The sequence below is a fragment of the Halichoerus grypus genome, chromosome 8, assembly GCF_964656455.1.
Source record: "Halichoerus grypus chromosome 8, mHalGry1.hap1.1, whole genome shotgun sequence".
NCBI classification, from domain to species: domain Eukaryota; kingdom Metazoa; phylum Chordata; class Mammalia; order Carnivora; family Phocidae; genus Halichoerus; species Halichoerus grypus.
The window spans coordinates 95,049,906-95,067,638 of NC_135719.1; the positions used below are offsets into that span (position 1 = coordinate 95,049,906).

At 39.3% G+C, this 17,733-nt stretch overlaps 1 protein-coding gene across 4 annotated transcripts; it reads right to left on the minus strand.

Moving 5' to 3' along the window:
* Positions 1-203: 203 nt before the first annotated feature.
* Positions 204-17,694, minus strand: TRAPPC6B (trafficking protein particle complex subunit 6B). 4 transcript variants are annotated; one of them, XM_036109087.2, is made up of 6 exons: positions 17,555-17,694; positions 6,158-6,225; positions 5,302-5,419; positions 3,959-4,042; positions 2,525-2,618; positions 204-1,393 (listed from the first exon to the last, which is right to left on the minus strand). In XM_036109087.2, the coding sequence occupies exons 1-6, from the start codon at positions 17,558-17,560 to the stop codon at positions 1,362-1,364; spliced, it is 402 nt and encodes a 133-aa protein (XP_035964980.1). In that variant the 5' UTR covers positions 17,561-17,694; the 3' UTR covers positions 204-1,361. The 4 variants fall into 4 exon arrangements, with proteins under 4 accessions (XP_035964980.1, XP_035964977.1, XP_035964979.1 ...); XM_036109084.2 differs by lacking the exon at positions 17,555-17,694 and adding an exon at positions 13,527-13,994; XM_036109086.2 differs by lacking the exon at positions 17,555-17,694 and adding an exon at positions 9,391-9,634.
* Positions 17,695-17,733: the final 39 nt, after the last annotated feature.

The following is a 17,733-nucleotide window of genomic DNA, read 5'->3' on the forward strand; positions in this document are numbered from 1 at the left end:
ATCCTTTTCACCAGCTGCACAATATTTTCTTATATGTCAGTACCATAATTTAATCAAGTGCCATCAGTGAACACTTAAATAGTGAAAATCCTTATGCATACAAATTTGTGTACTCATTCTTCCCAGCTTGAGATATACTTGACATATAACATTGTTTTTTAAGTTTAAGGTGTACAGCAAGTAACAAAATACAGAACCAAAAGTAGACTGAACAAGTTAAGGAATTTATTATCTCATGTAACAAGAAGTCCAAAGAAAAAGCAGTTCCAGGATTGGTTAATTCAGAAGCACAATTAAGGTGCTTTCTATCTGTGCATCCTGCTATCCTCAATATGATGGCTTTCATCTTTATGCTTATCCTCCCGGTTATCAGATGGAAGAGGAAATGACAGATGTACGAGATGAGCACTGACCCCAACCCACTGAAAAGATAGGGTCCAATGAAAGTTGGTGTGCCTAATCCAGTTATCCACCCCTCTGCTCTTCGGAAATAGTAATTAGAGAATTAGAACCTTCACCAGCCCTTCCACACATGGGGAGAGAAGCTGAAGTCAAGACTGTAACAGGAGTAAGTATAAAATTCCGTCCTCAAATACCTAATATTCTTTGGCCCTGGAGTCACTGAATTCACATTTAAACTAATCTATATTACACCTTATTACATTAATGGAGCTCTCAAGGACTGAATTCTATTAAAGTAAAATTAAGGACTAAATTCTGTTAAAGTAAAATGAACTTTTTAAGCAATTTAGGCGGTTAGATAGGATGTATGTATCACACACACACATAATACACAATGTATATAATAAAATCCTTTTAGGCATAAAAATTCTTAATAGAAATAAATTATAATAAAATAAAAACTGTTTAATTTAGTGTACTGTTTGCTTTTCTTAAATAACTAAAATTCATAAAGCAAAACCAGAATTTGTTCATTCTTACAGAAATGATTCTGATTGATACATACTTTTCTTAATGCTAATTCATCAAACTCTGAATTTTGCTTCTCTATCTGTGGTTAAATACACACCACTATAAACAAATAAGAACTTTTAAAATAAGGGTCCTACATCTTGGGGTTTAGTTATTTGAAATCAGGTTTTTCATTCTGAATAGTTACAGTAAAATCTATGTTATGATAGAATGTCTCTTTATCTGCTTTAAAAAGGTCTGTGTTAAATTAATAAACTACAACCTTACTCCTGCTTAAGAGTGCATCTTTCATTACATAAGTTAGCAAATAGCTTATATCAATACAAATGTCCAATAATGTAATTAAATCATTGCTACTTGAAATACTTTATACAGGAATAATTTATCTCTTTACATTGTTGAAGCCTTGCCTTGCATTTCAGTACGTTTTATAGCTTCTGTATCATCACCTGAAATTTACCTAAAAAAGGAAAAATGAAAAATCATTCCTTGATTTTTAGGTACAAGGAAAAAAAGCCTAAACATCAATTTTCTGTTGTATTAGAGAGTAGTTCCAATGAAGAAACTTGCTATGTCAAACATCTTTTCACACTTTTCATTCATAATACTCAATAAAGTCAATTTCATTTTTATGAGATGATTATTTGTTTTGTGAATAGGTGTCTTTGCTTCTCTTTGTGATTCCTATCTTTTGGGTATTTCACTGCCTATTATCATTGTGAATAGAAAGGAAATACAGTGAAGCTCAAGTCAATTTTATTCTTGGTTGGTAGCTTTGGTAAAAAGATCTTTGGAGTTTAGCTATAAAAGACTAGTGGCTTTATCTAGCTTTATTCTAGAAAATTGTTTTTAAAAAAGACATTTTCAATGCTATAGGGAAATTTGTTATCTTAAAAGAATAATGCAGAAATTTTTCCCTTAAAAGTTAAGAATCACCGGAGCACCTGGGTGGCGCAGTTGGTTGAGCATCTGACTCTTGGTTTCAGTTCAGGTGGTGATCTTGGGGTCTTGGGATTGAGCCCTGTGTCAGGATCCGCACCGAGCACAGAGTCCACTTGGGACTCCCTCCCTCTCCCTCTGCCCTCCCTCGCCCCTAGAATAAATAAATCTTTAAAAATAAATACATAGAGACACCTGGGTGGCTCAGCCAGTTAAGCATCTGCCTTTGGCTCAGGTCATGATCCCAGGGTCCTGAGATCGAGCCCGTATCAGGCTCCCTGCTCAGCAGGGAGTCTGCCTCTCCCTCTGCCTCTCCCCCTGGCTCGTGCTCTGTCACTCACTCTCTCTTGCTCTCTCTCAAATAAATAAAAATAAATACATAAATATATAAAAGAATCACCACTTAAACTGTCTTATACATTTGGATTACTTTAGCACACTTCCTTAAATCACTGTCCATTATGAATTTAAAAATCTTTGGATATGAATAAAATATGCTACATATTACATTAAATGTTAAAATTGATAAAAGTAAAACAAAATGGCTTTAGCATTTTAAATTTTCTCTAAATTAACAAAAACAAACAAAAAAAACACCAGACTTGACAAATAATCACTGAAAACATTTTTAAGAAATGTGAATTCAACTTACAGGCTGGCATTGAAGACACTTCAGCTGTGACAATACTTTTTATCCCCAAGTTTGATAAGCCACCTCTGATTAAGCCACACGTAAATGCTAAATACTGAAAGGAACAAAAATGTAAAGACTATTAAGGATTTACTAAGATAGCAATACTATTGGTAAATATGACATTTAGTTAAGCCTTGCTATTAATAAGTCACTGCTGGGGCACCTGGATGGCTCAGTTAGTTAAGCAGCTGCCTTTAGCTCAGGTAATAATCTCAGGGTCCTGGGATTGAGCCCTGCATCAGTCTCCCTGCTCAGCAGGGAGTCTGCTTCTCCCTCTGCCCTTCACCCTGCTTGTGCTCTCTCTCTCTCTTACTCTCTCTCAAATAAATAAAAATAAAATAAAATACATAAATAAATAAAAGTTAAGAATCACGACCTAAGTTGTCTTATACACAAAACCCAGAAACACAGATATACTTAACACAAAACATGTATTCTTAGAAACAAATGCTAACAATATTAAAAAATTGTTTTTGTAATTAACTAAAGGAGATTGTAAATATAAACTCTGGGGTGAGTAATTTCGTACAACTAACGCCAGTTTTATAAGCTTGACTATCTTTTCTGATATATCTATGCTATATTCAAGAATCTAACATTACTTTACATTTCAATGGCATTTATTTATAGTGTTTCTTTAGTCATCATAAGCCTATTCAGGTAGAGGTTAATATAGGTTATTTTAATATGATGAACACCTGTCTCCTATTTGACTGAAAAGAGCTTAAATAAAGGGGTGCCTGGGTGGCTCAGTCAGTTAAGCATCTGCCTTCCACTCAGGTCATGATCCGCATCGGGCTCTGTGCTCAGCGGGGAGTGTGCTCCTCCCCTGCTCGTGCTCTCTCTCTCTCAAATAAATAAAATATTTATTTATTTATTTAGATTTTATTTATTTATTTGTCAGAGAGAGAGAGCACAAGCAGGGAGAATGGCAGGCAGAGGGAGAAGCAAGCTCCCTGCTGAGCAAGGAGCCAGTTTCGGGACTCGATCCCAGGACCCTGGGATCATGACCTGAGCCAAACGCAGACGCTTAACCAACTGAGCCACTCAGGCATCCCAATACATCAAATCTTTAAAAAAAAAGAAAGAAAGAGGGGCTCCTGGGTGGCTCAGTCGTTAAGCGTCTGCCTTCGGCTCAGGTCATGATCCCAGAGTCCTGGGATCAAGCCCCGCATCGGGCTCTCTGCTCCACAGGAAGCCTGCTTCTCCCTCTCCCACTCCCCCTGCTTGTGTTCCCTCTCTTGCTGTCTCTCTCTCTCTGTCAAATAAAAAAAAAAGAAAGTGCTTAAACAAAAAAGAACAACTTTAAAACCTATTCTAAATTCAAAAGTCTGTTGTGGTTGGCATTGTGCTTTCCCTATGAAAACCCCCATCTTCTACTCCATTAAATACCTTAGATGCATGTTCTAAATACTGCTTTCCTGCAGACATCTGAGTAAGCAGACGAAATTTGTTGTCCTGAAGTACATAGATACCCTGTTTCAAAAATAGAAAAAACATCCAAAGTCAGTGTAGTCTGTAGTCCTTAAAAATGATCTCTTCCCTTCAAAACAATTCAAGAGTTTTTTTAAGTTATTAAAACTCTCCTTTCCACTGGTCAAATTTCTTTAAATGAAGGAATTTTGCAGTGTTCAAGCTGAAGAGTTGTTCAGAACTTTATAACACTAATATTTACTGAATGCTTTAAGATACTAAAGATATAAAGATGCATAAGATAGTTCCTACCCTTGGGGGCGCCTGGGTGACTCAGTCGTTAAGATAGTTCCTACCCTTAAAGAGCCCACAGTCTAGTGTAAAGGAATCAGAAATACATTTCCAGGTAGAATTAGCAGTTATATATTATTAGCTCATATCTAGAAAGCCAATAATCAGTCACTTCTTCCCATTAGCATTTCAATATTTACAAAGTAAAATATTGTTATATGAAAAAATGAAAGCTACTGATAGCTACTAAATTATTTTCACTTTCTAATCCTTAATCAAAATGCCAAATCCACTCTAAATATTTCCTTGAGTTTTATAAAACAAATCTATTTAAATGCATAATTTTCCATGTAATCTATTAAATCTTATATTAACAAATTATTTTAAGAAGAGAAAAATGACATCAACTAAATATTGCAAGAGTTACTTAAGAGTTAAATATGCTCTATAAATTAAACTTTAGAAACTACTCTAAAGACAAATTATTTTTTTTAAGATTTTATTTATTTGACAGAGAGAGACACAGCGAGAGAGGGAACACAAGCAGGGGGAGTGGGAGAGGGAGAAGCAGGCTTCCCGCTGAGCAGAGAGCCCTATGTGGGGCTCGATCCCAGGACCCCGGGATCATGACCTGAGCCGAAGGCAGATGCTTAACAACTGAGCCACCCAGGCACCCATCTAAAGACAAATGTGACATATTTGTGGTTCTGCAGAAAACTACCACCAAGTAATAGTAACTAAGGAACCAAATCCTAAAACCTTTATCATTCTGACATTTGCTACTTTTTAAAACCTAAGATAAGTTATTTAATTGGGGGAAAGAAACAGCTATCATTACCGATAATTGTCTTTTTTTTATTCACTATATCCTATTATAGAGAAAAGTAATGATGTATTAATAACATATAAAAGAAACATTTCAAAGTTGACTAGAAATTATTTAAAGTTTTATATAATAAATAAATGACTAAAATAGAATATTTATGTTAAGTTAAAAGACTTAAAAAATAGGCATTAATTTGTCTAAATACCTGATGATTTGTCCTTAGATTGTCGATTTGTTTCTTGAATACTGTAGTCCAAAAATCTTTACAAATGAACTTCATGATATCTAACTCATCCTTGAACCTTGCAGTATCTTTTGTAAACCTAAAAAAACCAACTTAAAGTAATTAGTATTTTTCCTCCAAAGAAAGCAGGAGGGTCATATTATTCACTAATTTTGAAATGCCAAAACAGCACTGAACATTTATTGACAGTCATAAAGTGATAAGCACCAAGCAAAGAAGATCCCATCTCAATTCACATTGTTATGTAATTATGGTGCTAAAATTAGTCTAACAGTAAGCTGCAATTTTAGGTACGATTCATTCTAGCACACTAAAAAAAAAATGCTGAGCATAATCATGGTATTGTTATATAAAACATAACCAGATTCAGTTATTCAGATAATGAGAAAGGAATACATTATGAATTGATCTATAAATTAGAAGATTACTAAATGCATGAACATAGACTCTAAAGCATTTCCATTCCTTGCATCTAAACAAAAATCCATTTACGTTAAAGAACCTCCTAGACCTTAAGTAGAAAATGCAACAAGATTTTGGAGAGTTGTTTCAGTACACCAAATTTTTTAGGAAAGAAGTCTAAAATACAAAATATACATATACATTTTCTTCAAATATTAAAACATGAAAGTTGGATAATGGAGTTAAAATAGCATCAGACCTAAAAAGAAATTGTAATCTGTGAATTAAAGAACAGAGAATAAATAAAATTTAGGAATTAAAACTAAAGTATTTCAAATTTTATACAATCTTTTGAAATGGATCACCTTTGTTTATAACCTACCTGGAAGAAAATTTTCAAATCCATACTGCTCACCTTTCTATCAATCCTTGTCCCACTCGAAACCCCATGTTTTCCAGCTTAGTAATACAGCGTCCATTTTCCTATTTTAAAAAATATTAGTTTGGAATATTTTTAGAATGCAAGGATATTAATATTTAAAAAATTGTTTTAAGATGTTGACTAAAAATATTAATGTAAGTGGTTACACTTTCTTCACTAAAACATTCTTTTTCTTTTTTTTAAGATTTTATTTATTTATTTGAGAGTGAGCAAGAGACAGCCTAAGTAGGGGGAGGGGCAGAGGGAGACCAAGAAGCAGACTCCCCTGCTGAGCAGGAAGCCTACCACAGGGCTAGATCCCAGGACCCTGAGATCAAGACCTGAGCTAAAGGCAGACACTTAACCGACTGAGCCACCCAGGCACCCTCACTAAAGTATTCTAAGAAAAAGTGAATATATTTGAGTTTTTAGTACTAATCATTTCATAAGGCAATAAGGTAAATAGGGAACTGTTCCTACTTTTCAGAAATGCCAACCCCTCTTCCTAATTACTCCCTCTAACCTTTCTTTTTTTTCCCCATTTTCAACTATTCTTCTCTCCTCAGTTATAAAAATGAAGTCAAAGTATCACCTTTCCATCAGTCATTCCCTTTGGGAGGTCATTAAATTCTATTGTTCCTTGCTTCAAAATGTCTCTTAGAGTCATCCAAGCTTTCCAGTTCTCAGTGTCTTAGTTGATGACCCCACCATCCTATGCCAGGAATCATGCAGTTGAGTTGGTTTGCTCTTTGACGATCTCATTCAGTCTTCAGACTTTAAATACTACTCATATGCTCAATCTACAAAGTCGTATATAATCCAGATTTCTCTATCTCGCAGGCCTCAAGCTTCTACTCTTTTCCATTCACATGGGCTCTAGCTATACTAGTCTTGCTGTTCTTAAACATGCCAGGCATGCTCCAATCTCAAGTCTCCTGCACAGGCAGCTCTTCCTCCACATATCCACATGACCAACTCCCTTGCTTCAAGTCTTTACTCACATGTCACATGCCCATTTTTTTTTCAGGTATACAATATAATCATTCAACAATTCTATAGATTATTCAGTGCTCATCACAGTTTAAGTATATTCTTAATCACCTTTATCTATTTCACGCATCACCCTACCCACCCACATCAGTGAGGCTCACTTTAACTATCTTCTTTAAAACTGCAACATTATTCCCCTTCAGAAATTCTCTGTTCTGGTGATTCTCAAAGTGTGCCCCAAGACCAGTAACATTAGCATCACATATGAACTTGTAAAAACTGCAAATTCTGAAACCCAATTTACTGAATCAGAAACTGTAGGTGTGGGGTTAGTAATCTGTTTTAAGAAGCCCTCTAAAAGTAGGGTGCCTGGCTGGCTCAGTGGGTAGAGCATGCAACTCTTGATCTCTGGGTTGTAAATTCAAGCCCCACGTTGGGTGTAGAGATTACTTAAAGTAAAAAAAAAAAAGAAGCCCTCTAAAATGATTCTGATGCCCTATCCCATTTCCCTGCTTAATTAGTCTCCAAAGAACTACTTTCACCATTTAACATACAATATACATTTTACTAATTTCACATCCCCAACCTCTGCTTGAATACAGCTCCAAAATGGCAGGGATATTTATATATTCTGAAGCTTGTTAGTCTCCACTAAGTATATCATAGACCTCATTATTTGCTGAACTTTCTTCTAAGGAACCATGTATTCTACTAATAAGGTTGTGACTAAATCTGTACTTTTATACTACAGAGTTTATTGGACATAGCTATAGAGAGGTCCCACAGCCCCCTCAAATAAGGCACATTCAAAATGATATTCGGGGCACCTGGCTGACTCAGTCAGAAGAGCATGCAACTAGATCCCAGGGTTTTAAGTCTGAGCCCCACATTGGGTGTAGATTACTTAAAAATAAAATCTTTAAAAAAATTAAATGAGGGGCGCCTGGGTGGCTCAGTCAATTAAGCAACCAACTCTTGGTTTCGGCTCAGGTTGTGGTCTCAGGGTTGTGGGATCGATCCCTGCATTTGGCTGGATGCTCAGCACGAAGTCGGCTTGAGATTTTCTCCCTCTACCTGCCCCCACCCCGGCTCCCACAGGTGCGTGTGTGGCACTCTCTAGCTCTCTCAAAAATAAATAAATAAAATCTTTTTTTAAAAAGTTATTATCTTAATTTCCTCAGCCTGTGCTGCCTCTAAAATTCCCTAAATTCATTAATGGCACCACCATCCACCTAGTAACCCCAACGAGAAAATTTCCACCTTCTTCACCTCTTTACTCCCAATCCTCCACACGCATTGCAGTCCTATGGAGCCTATCGTCTATGTTTTCAAAATTTATCTTCTCTCTCCATCCTTACTACTTAAGTTAGCCCTTCTCATTTCTCTCCTGGTTTTCAGAGCTTTCCAAATGATCTCCGTTTGTCTAGTTTTTTCCTCCTTTGATTTCTGTCTTCTGCATTTCCGGTACAGACTTTCTAAAAACCAAATCATGTTATTTCTCTACTGAACCTTTCAGCACCCTCTCCCCTTTCTTCAAAATAAAGATCAAACTCCTTAGCATGGCATTATGTGCCTTTCCTTAAATGATCCCGGCTAGTTAACCAGATTCACTAACAGCCACATATCCACAAACATCTCTCCTTCTACCACTCTGAAATTTCTGCAACAACTCCAGAGTTCCATGCTTCCTTCAGCCACCCCACATACAGTATATGGAATACCACATGCTGTTCCATACATCGTATAGCTTTTTTATTTTTTTAAGATTTTATTTATTTATTTGAAAGAGAGCATGAGCAAGGGGAGAGGAAGAGGGAGAAACGGACTCACCACTGAGCTGGATGCGGGACCCAATCCCAGGACCCTGAGATCATGACCTGAGCCAAAGGCAGACACATAACCGACTGAGCCACCCCGCTGCACCTTTATTTTTAAAGATTTATTTATTTGAGAGAGCGAGCATGTGTGTGCAGTAGGGAGAGGGAAAGGAACAGAGAGAATCTCAAGCAGACGCCCCACTGAGCATGGAGCCTGAGATGGGGCTCGATCTCAGAATCCTGAAATCATGACCTGAGCCAAAACCAAGAGTTGGAAACCCAACAAACTGAGCCACCCAATAGACTGTGTATCCTTTAAATTCAGCTCAAGTATCATATCCTCCCAAAAGCCTTCCTTCACACTCCTTTGGGCCCCATGCTGTCATAACACTCTGCACATAAATCTATTATTGTACTTACCACAATCATTCGTTTTTCTGTTATTCTCCAGCTCACTTCAAAACATGCTCAGGTGGAAAAAAAAAATGCTCAGGTGGAATAAGTAACCTGTCAGCCTTTGTGGAACAATCTGGTCTTTGTAGAATCAGCCAGGAGTATGTTGATTAGCAGGAAATATGATTATATGTAGACATCCTCAAATCCTAACTATTGATCACATGAGCTTTTGAATTATGCCCTAGTAAATACCTTCTGATGTTGCTATTTGTTCATTCACTTTGGTATCTGTGAATATTAATGAGTGGGTACCAAATTTTTAAGAAAAATTAAACTTGAGGATATTTTATCTATCAACTAAAAATCTATTCTCCATAAATTGGTAAATGCCCAATTATTCAGTTTTTAAAGATTTAATTCCTCCTTAAGCATAGTTTGAAAATCATTGGAGGGTGAGAACACTGGTTCTTTCCTTTATTTCACTTCAAAACTTATGACCATTTCTTAAAAGATATATAAAAACGATTGCTTAATGTCAGGATTATGTGTCTTTCTTTTACATTTTTTTATTATGACAAATCTGAAATACACTTAAAGTAGAGACACTAATACAACGAACCCTCATATACCTAGATTCCGAAATGAATTCTAATCAACACTGCCACATTAACTTTTTAAAATCCTTTTTGCTTATATGCACTTTCAATTCCCCACTGTAAACAAAGTGCAATAAGAAAAAATAAATATTTTTATTTAGTTAGTTTTATTAAATATTTATTTTTAAGTAATCTCTACACCCAGGGTGGAGCTCAAACTTACAACCCAAAGATCAAGAGTCTCATGCTCAGTTGGGACACCTGGGCGGCACAGTAGGTTAAGCGTCCGACTCTTGGTTTCAGCCCAGGTTGTGATCTCAGGGTTGTGGGATCACACTCAGCATGGAATCTGCTTGAGTTCCCCTCTCTCTCTCCCTCTGCAACCCCTCCCCACACTCTTGTGCTCTCTCTAAGAAATAAACAAATCTTTAAAAAAGTAAGAGTCGCATGCTCTACCCACTGAGCCAGCCAGGCACCCCAAAATTATTTTCATTTTTTTAAAAGATTTTATTTATTTATTTGACAGCAGGAGAGAGAGCAAGAGAGAACACAAGCAGGGGGAGCAGCAGAGGGAGAAGGAGAAGCAGGCTCCCCACCGACTGAGCCACCCAGGTGCCCCCCAAAAGTTCTTTTTAGATTAAATGATTCAAAACTTACAGCTTTCCTTTCCCTTATATGACGAGCACATCTCTTAATATTATCAGTCATGATTACAATAGCTCTGTTTTATTTTGGTTAATCCACTGGAAAAAAGAGGGATTAAAAAAAAGATTTTCCAGGCTAAAAGTTGAAAGAGGGAAAGTAGAGAGAGAGGAATAAAAAGAACTGATTGCACACATGATGTTGAGGGAGCAGGGGTTTAATGATAAAACAGTGAAAGAGGTGTGTTGCTCATTATTCTTTGGGAAAAGGGTAAAAGGAAGGCTAACTTTGCTTAAACAGTAAACGTCTGCTACTCATCACTTAGCATAGATGCTAAACATTAATAACTATTGGTTGTTTATGATAATGAAGTCAAAAGTGTGTAACTTGGAAAAAATCTCTATTACAGATGGGTCTGAATAAGAATAGATCTGCTTCATTTCCAATACTCTTCCCAGTATCTTTCTAATATCTCCAAATGCATCATGCTTTTCTGCCATAGACTGAATGTGTCCCCCCCCCCAAAATTCTTATTTTGAAATCCTAACCCCCAATGTGATAGTATTAAATAGGGGCCTTGGGAGGTGATTCTGTCATGAGAATAGAGCTGTTAAGAACAGAATTAATGCCACTATAAAAGAGACCCCAGAGAGCTAGCTAGCCCCCTTCCACCATGTGAACACACAGCCAAAAGACATCCATCTATGAACCAGGCAAAGGCCTTCATCAGACCAGAATCTGCTGGTGCCTTGATCTTGGACTCTTCAGCCTTCACAATTGTGAGAAATAAAGTCACCCACTCTACGGTGTTTTGTTATAGCAGCCTGAATAGACTAATACACTATCCTTCTTGTGGTTTACACATGAGCAGTACCTTTCCCAGATTCCTACAGACACCTAAGAAATTCAACCTGTTCAAAATAATTCATTCTTTAAACTTTTTAAAGATTTTATTTATTTGAGAGAGAGAGCGCGCACACGCACGAGCAGGGGAGGGCCAGAGGGAGACAGAGAGAAGCAGACTCCCCACTGAGCAGGGAGCCCAATTCAGGACTCAACCCTGGGATCATGACCTGAGCCGAAGGCAGACGCTTAACCAGCTGAGCCACCCAGGTGCCCCAAAATAATTCATTCTTTACCTCTTTCTTTTATTTCCTCTCCATCCAGGACAGCTGCTCAAGTTAAAAACCTGGGGATAATTTTCAGTTCTCAATCCTATACCTAAGCAAGTCCTAGAAATTCTACCTCCTAACTTTCAAACCATTCTCTTCTTTTCTGTCTTAATTCAGATCTTCATCATCTCCTGCCGACTCCTGAAATAATGAATCTTCTCACTACAAGGATCTTCTCTCACCAACCCAAACACTGGATTATCTTTCTAAAATGCAAATGGACCACATCATTCCGATCTTTAAAATTCTCCACTGGGGCGCATGGGTGGGCTCAGTCGGGTTAAGTGTCCAACTCTCGATTTTGGCTCAGGTCAAGATCTCGGGATTGTGAGACTGCCCCACATAGGGCTCTGCACTGAGTGTGGGGCCTGCTTAAGATTCTCTCTCCCTCTCTCTCTACCCCTTCCCCCATCACTCTCTCTCTCTCTCTCTCTCTCCCCTTGCCCCTCCCCAGCTCGTGCTCTCTCTCTCTCTTAAAAAAAAAACAAACATTGGGGCGCCTGGGTGGCTCAGTCGTTAAGCGTCTGCCTTCAGCTCAGGTCATGATCCCAGAGTCCTGGGATTGAGTCCTGCATAGGGCTCCCTGCTCAGTGGGAAGCCTGCTTCTCCCTCCCCCACTCCCCCTGCTTGTGTTCCCTCTCTCACTGTATCTCTTTCTGTCAAACATATAAATAAAATCTTTAAAAATAAAAATCTCCACTGCGAATGTCAAATTCTTTAATCATACAGCATACAGGGCTCTTTCCACCTTCAGCTCTCAACATTTCTCACTCTCCACCCAGTCAATCTAGTCACAGTGAAATGCTTAAGCATATTTAAATGCACTACACTCTTTCATACCCTTATGCCTTTACTTTTTCCTAAGATGCTTTCCCTACCCCCACTTTCCACCCCTCTTTATCAACAGCATTATAGAAAGGGCTTCTGACTTGAGCATGACTTTGGAGTATCTCATTTATAGTATTCATTAGAACTCCATGATTTTATACCTAATTACTACCCAATACGTTAATTATTCATTGAACCCCTATTCCCCAATGACTGTGAGGTGGGGGGTTGATCAGTGTCAGGCTCACAATACACACTTAATAAGTATTTTCTGAATGAATCAATGAATGAATGAAGATTCCCACAAATTAGAAGGAACCCCCTGGAGAATGGAGTCATTGTTTCATTACTATACCCCCAGCACGAAGAACTACCTCTGACATATAATGGGCACTAAATAATAACTATTTTTTGAATTAAATGTGTTTCCTAATTATAGTAACGCCTGCAAACTTCCCTTTAATCTCAAATCGCATTAGCCTTCTGTCTTCGAGGTGCGTGCAGTAATACTGATGGTTATAGATAGGAGGTGGGGGGAGCTTCTCAAGTCTGTCCAGTGGATGGCTCCGGGGTGCTGGAAGTGACAGAATTACGTAGGGGTGCCAAAACCAGCTGTGCGGTTAACCCTGCCATAAATTACGGTAGCGACAACGCTAAAAGTACAATCTGTGACCTGCAGAATCAGATATGGGAATGGACAAAAAAAAAAAAAGACCAAACAGAAAATGCGAAAGAGAAAAGGATGAAAGACTGAAGAGAGTGTCATGACAGGTTCTAGGCTTAGGATACGTGGACGTGGACCAGTTTGTCTACTCTTCGGAAGGCCTTCGGTGGCCATAGGACAAGGGTTGAAGGAAAGAACTGAGAGGAAACAGAGTGTCACCGCAAAATGACCTCAATGAGGGCTTTTGGCAGCACTCACCACCTCCCCCTGCTCCGCGGACTTGTACACTCCAGACACCATCTCGTTATGGAGAAGTAAAAACAACGCCTCGTCCGCCATTTCCTGCTTAGTCTTCCAAACACCGGGTTTCGGCTCCCGTTTGGGCAGGGCTCAAAGATTCCGGCTAGCGCCTGAGCGATTTGGACGGGGGCACCGCGACTCCGTCAGTCCACAGCCAGTTCCTGGTTGCTAGGAGACCGAGGAATTCACTCCGCTTCCCCAAGGCTGGTACAAGTGTGAGCCCGGTACCGGGGCGAGCCCAACGCAGAGCCACGAAGACCTCAGGCCCAACAAGTCTGACAGCAGCCGGAAACAGAGCCAGTGGAGACCCTATCCGGCCCCTGGGCGGGGGGCGAAAAACACAACTTCCGGTCCCGTCTATCCGGGCATTCGCCAGCTCTATGATCACAGAGTTACTTCCCTGGGACGAACGGCTGGTGCCCAGACGGGGAAGCTTCCTCTCACAAACGACTTCAGACGCGGGGCGGGGAGCGAGGGCGGGGCTGTGAGGGGGGGACAAAGGAGCGCCTGCTGAAATGTGTTAACCAGCTATGTGTTAGAACTGACAAGAATTAGCTTCATCAAAAGTTTTCATTTCTGCCATATGTTCCTCAATATGAAGAGTAAAGAGAGTGAATGAATAAATCATTTTTTCAGGCTATAAAGTTTAGATATTGAGAAATTATCCCAATCCACTGTGGATTAAACCTGGTATGCAAAAAGATTGTCATTTTGGCCACCAGAAGTTTACTGGGAGTCAGGTATAAGAATTAAGGGGGATGAAGTAAGCAAAGAACAAGGTACACTTGAAACAAAATACAGAACCAGACGATTGCATGGAAAAGTGCGAAGACCAGAAAAGCAACCTCACTGTGGGAAGTAGCTCCTAAGAATCTATGGCAGGGACGCCTGGATGGCTCAGTCGGTTGTGTCTCTTCTGCTCAGGTCATGATCCCAGGATTTTGGGATTGGATGAGTCCCACATAGGGCTCCTTGCTCAGCAGGGAGCCTGCTTCTCCTTCTGCCTGCAGCTCCCCCTGCTTGTGCTCTCTGACAAATGAACAAATAAAATCTTTTAAAAAAGGAACCTATTATCTATGGCAGATGTGGGATTTAACTCCTACAGAGATGCAAACACATATATATGCACCTTTTAAATTTGTCAAGTTCTGGCTTAAACTTGTTGCTTAGCCTGTAATTGATTCTTTTCTTAGTAATTCACGAGGAAGATTCTTTCCCAATTAATATAATTAATTTAATTTAATGCTTCCCCCAAGTTTACATATTGAATTTTCTCTAGTTGTTAACAATAACCGCTCAGGGGCGCCTGGGTGGCTCAGTCATTAAGCGTCTGCCTTCGGCTCAGGTCGCGGTCCCAGGGTCCTGGGATCGAGCCCTACATCGGGCTCCCTGCTCCGCGGGAGGCCTGCTTCTCCCTCTCCCACTCCCCCTGCTTGTGTTCCCTCTCTCGCTGTGTCTCTGTCTGTCAAATAAATAAATCTTTAAAAAAAAAATAAACGTCTTAAAAAAAACCAAAAAAAAACAATAACCGCTCAACTCTCCATATTCTTTCATAGGAATTTAAGATCATGTTCCAGAGTTGCCTGGGTGGCTCAGTCAGTTAAGTGTCTGCCTTTGGCTCAGGTCGGGAATCCCTGCTCAGCGGGGAGTCGGCTTCTCCCTCTCCCTCTGCTCCTGCTCATTCTCTCAAATAAATAAATAAAATCTTTAAAAAAAATTAAGATGATGTTCCATAATTGGAATTATGGCAACTTTTTTCTTTTTTTTTAAATATGTCCCTTCTAATGTTTGCATGTTTTTTTGATCATCACATAAACATTCCACCTAAGCCTTTGAAAACACTGTTAAAAAGAAAACCACAGGCCCAAAATGGGAGTCATTTTTGCTAGGCCATGTCATCAAATTAGAGCTTAATACTTAACCTAATTGCAGTTTCCTCCACCAGAAACGTAGTCTTAACTGGTAAGTTACGAACTTTTCTGGTCAATACCAATAAGATAATCTGTCAGAGAGGCTTTCTCCAACCCCCAAAGGTAGATGAGGTAGTAATACACCTAATTAGACCCTCTTGTTCCCAAAGGAAGGTGACCTAACCTGAAATAATCCTTTTTTCTGTTTATGACTTCCTTGTCCTACCTGTAAAAATCTTTCCCTTTCTGTAGCCTTTTGGAACTCTCCTCTGCATGCTAGATGGAATGCTGCCCAATTCATAAATCAATTAATAAAACTAATTGTATCTTTAAAATTTACTCTGTTGAATTTTTGTTATTTAATAATACTAGTGTAATTTCAGAGATTATTTTGCAGCTATAATCTTAATTTTCCTAGCACCCAAATTTCCCATATGTGGAATCATATCCCTTATGTCCTGACTGCATTCTCCCTTCATCATTACCATCAAGGAAAAGGAGTCCAAGCCCACCATTGAGGTCAAAGAGTAACCAACTGACCAACTTACTAATGTTGATTTCTCAAACAATAACATGGGGTTCTTAGAGTATTTTGGAATTGATGGGAAACTAGTATTTATTACTAAATGTTGAACACAACAACCCCCTAATTCTCCCCCATAAAGCTGACTATGTTAAATTGCCCAGGATCCTAGTAATAGGTCCTAGGGAAGCAGGAAAAGATCCTATGTTTTTGGTTGCCTCTTCCCGGGGGTGCCTGGGTGGCTCAGTCGTTAAGCGTCTGCCTTTGGCTCAGGTCATGATCCCAAGGTCCTGGGATTGAGCCCCACATCAGGCTCCAAGCTCTGTGGGAAGCCTGCTTCTCCCTCTGCCCCTGCTTATGTCCCCTCGCTCATATCTCTCTCTGCGTCAAATAAATAAATAAAATCTTAAAAATAAATAAATAAAAGCATTTTCTCATGGAAACATTGTTACCTTTGGTGGTTAGTATCTACTATTACCACATTCTCATGCTTACAATCAGAATCAATTTATCAACCCTTATCCCTTTTACCCAGTTTTATTTTTTTTTCCAAAAGAACTTCTCCATTTCTAACATGCCATGTAATTTACTTATATTTATCCTGTCTCCATACTTTTCCTGCCCCCAAGCTCCTTGAAGGCAGAGATCTTTATTGCACTATCCAAGTACCTAGAAAAGTGCCTGGCACATAGTAAGCGCTCAGCAAATACTACTGAATGAATGAATGAATGAGTACATGAATGATTTTTGCTCCCCAAGGAGCCTACAAACCCCACAAAAACAGGAACCACAGCGATCTTGTTCTAGGTTTTATCCTCAGAGCCTAGATTACTGCTGATGCACAAAGGAACTTTTTAAAGATAGACAAATTAAGATGGTAACTCGAGTTAAACACTATTGTCCTACTAATGCTTGGTGCAAGGTTGATGCCCGGCTAAAAGATGATGAGAACCAAGATTATTCATAACATTGTTTCTGTGGGGAAATGCTTTGTGAGCAGTAATTTGCAAATGCATTTCTGGAACAAAACGGTTATGTTGTCTGTGTACATAGAACAGAACCACAAGCTAGAGGACACTGTCGTATACACACAGGTAACAGTAGAGCTCCAGACCCATCTTAAACTAACCAGCCGTATAGGCCAGGTGTAGACAATAATGCCAGCCTCATAGGTCTCGTCGTTGCTTTTTTTAATCTAGTACACCCTTGCACAGGGTCTGATCAAATAGTGATTCTCAGTTGCCGTGACCTAGGGAGTTAGTTATCTCCAGATTCAAATTCCTTATCAGTAATAACAAGCATTTTATTCAAGCTTTGAGTTGAAAGACAAGGTATATAAAACGTTTCATACCGTACCGAAAAAAAATTGTTATCTATTACGATTAATGACTTTTCATGTTCATTTTTTGCTTCCCTCTGCTCATTTTGGTTTAACCCAATGGAGAGACGCCTGCACCACCCCCTCCAACCCCTCTCTGGGCATGCGCACCGACAGAATGGCCGCACCCTTTCCTAATCTGATCTTTTACCCGGGAAGAGGGGAAAAGACTCGCCTTCATCCCACTCTGATGTAATTAGGTGGTTAAAAAGATACAAGGCACGTCATATCCCAGGTTAAAAGGGCTGGAAAACTCCGCGCTCCGCGCCACAGGAGCAGGGCCGTGAGCCGGCGCCTCCGAGGACCCTGAGACTCTCAAACGCGCCCAGGCTCTGCGCTAGAAGCGAGCCCGGC